Source organism: Apaloderma vittatum, unplaced genomic scaffold (genome assembly GCF_000703405.1).
Source record: "Apaloderma vittatum isolate BGI_N311 unplaced genomic scaffold, ASM70340v1 scaffold34120, whole genome shotgun sequence".
Taxonomy (NCBI): Eukaryota; Metazoa; Chordata; class Aves; order Trogoniformes; family Trogonidae; genus Apaloderma; species Apaloderma vittatum.
In genome coordinates, this window is record NW_009695626.1 from 1 (window position 1) to 3,672 (window position 3,672).

The window sequence follows — 3,672 nt, forward strand, 5'->3', positions numbered from 1 at the left end:
GTTTTTTTGCATCTGTGCTTTATCGGTTCGCTTCACCCCATATCGCGGTCAGTGGCCTCCAGCAGCAGTGAGGGGCGTGTGGCGTTATTTAAGCCCTTCCTCTCGTTAAATCTGGTTTGTTTTTTTTTTTCTTCCCCTCGATTTTTTGCGCTAAAGCCGATTTGAGGACCGGGCATGATCCCCCTGCCCTGCCTTCCCTTGCTGCCTCTCTGGCAGTGCGAGGAGGAGCCGGGAGCATGAGTGGCAGAACCCAGCTGTGGATCGGAATGAAAAACATCCTGTTTGTTTGTATAAACAGTGAGTCAGTTTTGCCAGCAAAAAACGCTGTCAGCCAGTGGCTTTCCCAGCAGAAAAAAGGTTAAAACTGGCCAGGAAAAGAGTTAAACAGATGACACAGGAAGGGACAGCCCCTGAAGTCAGAGAAGGGGAAAGTGTGTCACTAAACAGCCTTTGAAGTCACTGTGAGGAGGCTGCTTACTTTCCGCTCCTTCATCCTTGTGATTATCAGAGGCATACATGGGAGCCAGGTGCTTCAGTGTTTTGGACTCCTCTACCAGCTGGAAAGGTCTGAAACCAGAGCTTGGACATTAGGAGGAGGAGAGGCATGCTGTGAGATGGCAGGACTGGTAGACAATGATGGCTAAGGGACTGTGCGTAAAAAGATTGAGAAGAACAAAGGGCGCCCAGAATATGGGACAGCAGAGAGAGATTTAAAATATCATGGAGGGGGATGAATTATTTGTGGTCCCTTGGAGGATTCTGCCAGCATCCTTCAGCTGCAATCCGTAAATGAGGTGGAATAGGAAAAAATTCTTCTAGAAATGTTAAGCTACAGAATTGTTGTCCCATGAGAAGGGATAAAAACGTTGTTGTATAGGTCATTATAGGTTCTGTAAGCCCATGGGAAGTGTGTCGCTTTTGTTCTGTGCCACCCAGTGAGGCAGATCTCACTTCCAAGTCCTCTACCTCTGACTGTGGCTTGGTGGGAGGCACAGCTCTTCCCTGCACTGAATGGTGAGATGCTCTCCAACTCTGACCATTTTCTGGTGTGTTTGAGAGTAGTTATTGCCAAATACTTGCTGAAGAGGAGCAAGGTGCTGTAGCAGAGTGACTCTTGCTTTCTGGGAAAGGGTGTTCATTAGAGGGATAAGGGTGAATGCATTTCCCCAGCATTTGTTTCTGAAGTGACTTAAAAACCAGGGAGGTGTTGATGCTCCTTCTTGGGAGAAGGGAGGAACGCAGACAGCCACTGCTGACACAAGCACTGTCCTGGCACCTTTGCTGTTCAAACTGTATGGAATGGGGAGAGAAACTCTTTCATGGTGGGATTGTGCAACTATGTGTGAGTAGTCTCGTGTGAGCTGGCGTTTGGCTCAAGCCAATGTGTTGATGAGGGGCGTGAGAGGTTTTACGATAGAGTCAAGTGGGCAGCTAAACCGTTTAAGGGCCTGGCTCAGATGAAACAGGGAGAGGTGTGCGATAAAGGAATGGACGTCTAGAAGCAGGTGCAAGATGTGTTTTGCTGCTGCCTGCGGATAATGCTGGACCTTTTGATGACAAATAGAATGTAAGTTTTCAGCAAACAGGCTTGTTCTCAACCAGTCTTCTGCTACAGCAATTTATGTTATCTAGAGCCTCCACCTTGAGGATTCAGAAGGACTTCTGCTTCTCCAAGAGAGCATTACCCTTGTGCAACGGCAGGAAGAGCTCAGGAGCGGGGAGGAGAGTGCTGGGAGGTGGCTGGTAGTTGGCTGGTGGGCAAAGGCAGCGTTTGAGAATGTGCTGTGGCGGTGGTGGGTGCCAGTGGAGCGTGGTGCTTGCTGCAGTGGCCGATAGCAGTTGGGTGTATCTGCTCTGAGTCCTACCTGGTTGCTCATCAAGAGCAGTAACTTGCTGCCTTTTTACTGCCTAACCATTTCTCATTTGACTTCTAGGTTGTTTTCCTCCACATCCTTGAGGCCACTCTTTCTCCTCAGCATGTCCCTTCTTGGCATCCTCTTGCTGGAGAGGTGGAAGCCCAGGTTCCTGTTTGATTTCTCAGGTATGTGGTGAGTAGCACCTTAGCTAGTGACAGTCCTGGTGTTACCAGCTACTGGCTGGGGGCCCCATTTCCTGGCTCTCTTGTGGATCGTGTAAGCCCTATTCCTTCTGTAACTGCAGGCTTCGGTGCTGGTGCTGCCTCTTGCCTGTTTGTATCAGAGTATTAGTATGTATCCTAATACTCCAGCAACAGGGAGAATTGCTCCCCGTCCTGAGAAGTTCTGCAAGTAGCTCCTTTTGAGAGTGACCAAGGTGGCCCAGCTGGCTTGCCCGGGAGGCTGGTGACAGAGATGATGCAGCGTTTCTGCTGCGTCCTTTCTCTTCTGCAAATGTCAAAGCAAAAAGGTCGTTCCAGGTCTGAGCCTGTGTGGCCAGCTGAGCTGGGGGAAGGAAATGGAGCAGGGATTGAAGCGTCTTGGTTTTAGTGAAGTGCAGCGTGGGCTTATGCCCTGACAGATGAGAGCCACTTTTCCGTGTGGCAGGTAGCAGGGTGGCTGAGGAGGTTTGGCAGCAGGGACAGGTAGCGTGTTGTACCTGTACTGAACAGCACCTGGTCTCCAGCCAGCTGGTGAGTCTCGTCACTTGGTTTGTCTTTCCCATTTGTCAAAGGGTCTTTGGCAACATCAGACACAAAAGCAAGGAGAAGAATAGCCTCATAACGATGAAAAACCTGGATTGGCTACTGTCTGCTTTGAGTGCCTCCTTCAGTGGAATTTAAACAATTGGACTCAGACCTGCCTGCTGCATCTGCTGCTGCTGTTCAAAGGCAGCTCAGGGCCCTCCATCCCTGCCCCCCCTACTCTAGGGAGGGTTTCTGAATGAAAGCCCTTCTATATGTGTGTTTGTAAGGTGCCCTTTATTTGACCTAAAGGGGTACTGACTTAAAGGGGGCTTTCACAGAAATCCTGATAAGATTAGATATATTTCAGCTGCAGTCTTGAAACTGTTTGCTTAGTGTGGTTCAGGGAACTAGGCAGTCAAACTGGACTGGCCAATTTAATTTCCTGCTTATTCACATTGGATTTTTTAAGGGAATAGTTTAAAGCCAACCCAAAACATCTCACTTGAAACATGTCCAGAAATGCAAAAGCCTGGTGTCCGATACAGAATGGTGTCATTGAAGCAGGTGGGGGTAGAAACGCTCTGGCAAGTACCAGGCCTCTAAAAGCTGTGTTATCACAGAAAAAAATAGGAAATCCATACTGAAATCAATTTATATGATACAGAGCAGTGAGGGATAAAAAAACACAAAACCAAAACACAGACACCAAAAAAAAAAACCACACGCCCCCCAACAACAACAAAGAAAAACAACTCACACACCAGGGGTTAGGCTAATCCTGTGTCGTCAGCTCTGCAAGAAATCAGTGCACATCCTATTGAGACGCTCCTCAGTGGTGTTTTTCCACATATTTAATTTCTTGCTGCTGTTCTGCTGCCGACAGCAAAGAACAGGGACACCTTTCTGATGTGCCTGGTTAGGTCACATCCCTGATTTTGACGTGGTCCACTGGACCTTATTTCCTCAGTCTCTGCAGGGACAGAGCTCTGCTTTGCATTCCTGAGGGGCCTCCTGTTGCACTGGCCCTGCCAAATACTTTGGGGTTCTTGTGCAGCTCCTGCTTCCTGCTG

General features: G+C 48.7%; 1 protein-coding gene across 1 annotated transcript in view; it reads left to right on the forward strand.

Annotated features, from left to right (window-relative positions):
* Positions 1-1,939: 1,939 nt before the first annotated feature.
* The window catches only part of FAM134A (family with sequence similarity 134, member A), a 10,884-nt gene continuing 9,151 nt past the window's right edge, over positions 1,940-3,672 (forward strand). The window contains exon 1 of the mRNA XM_009871940.1: positions 1,940-2,041. Within this exon, the coding sequence (XP_009870242.1) occupies positions 1,978-2,041 (64 nt within the window). The 5' untranslated portion in view covers positions 1,940-1,977. The remainder of the gene's footprint in view (positions 2,042-3,672) is intronic.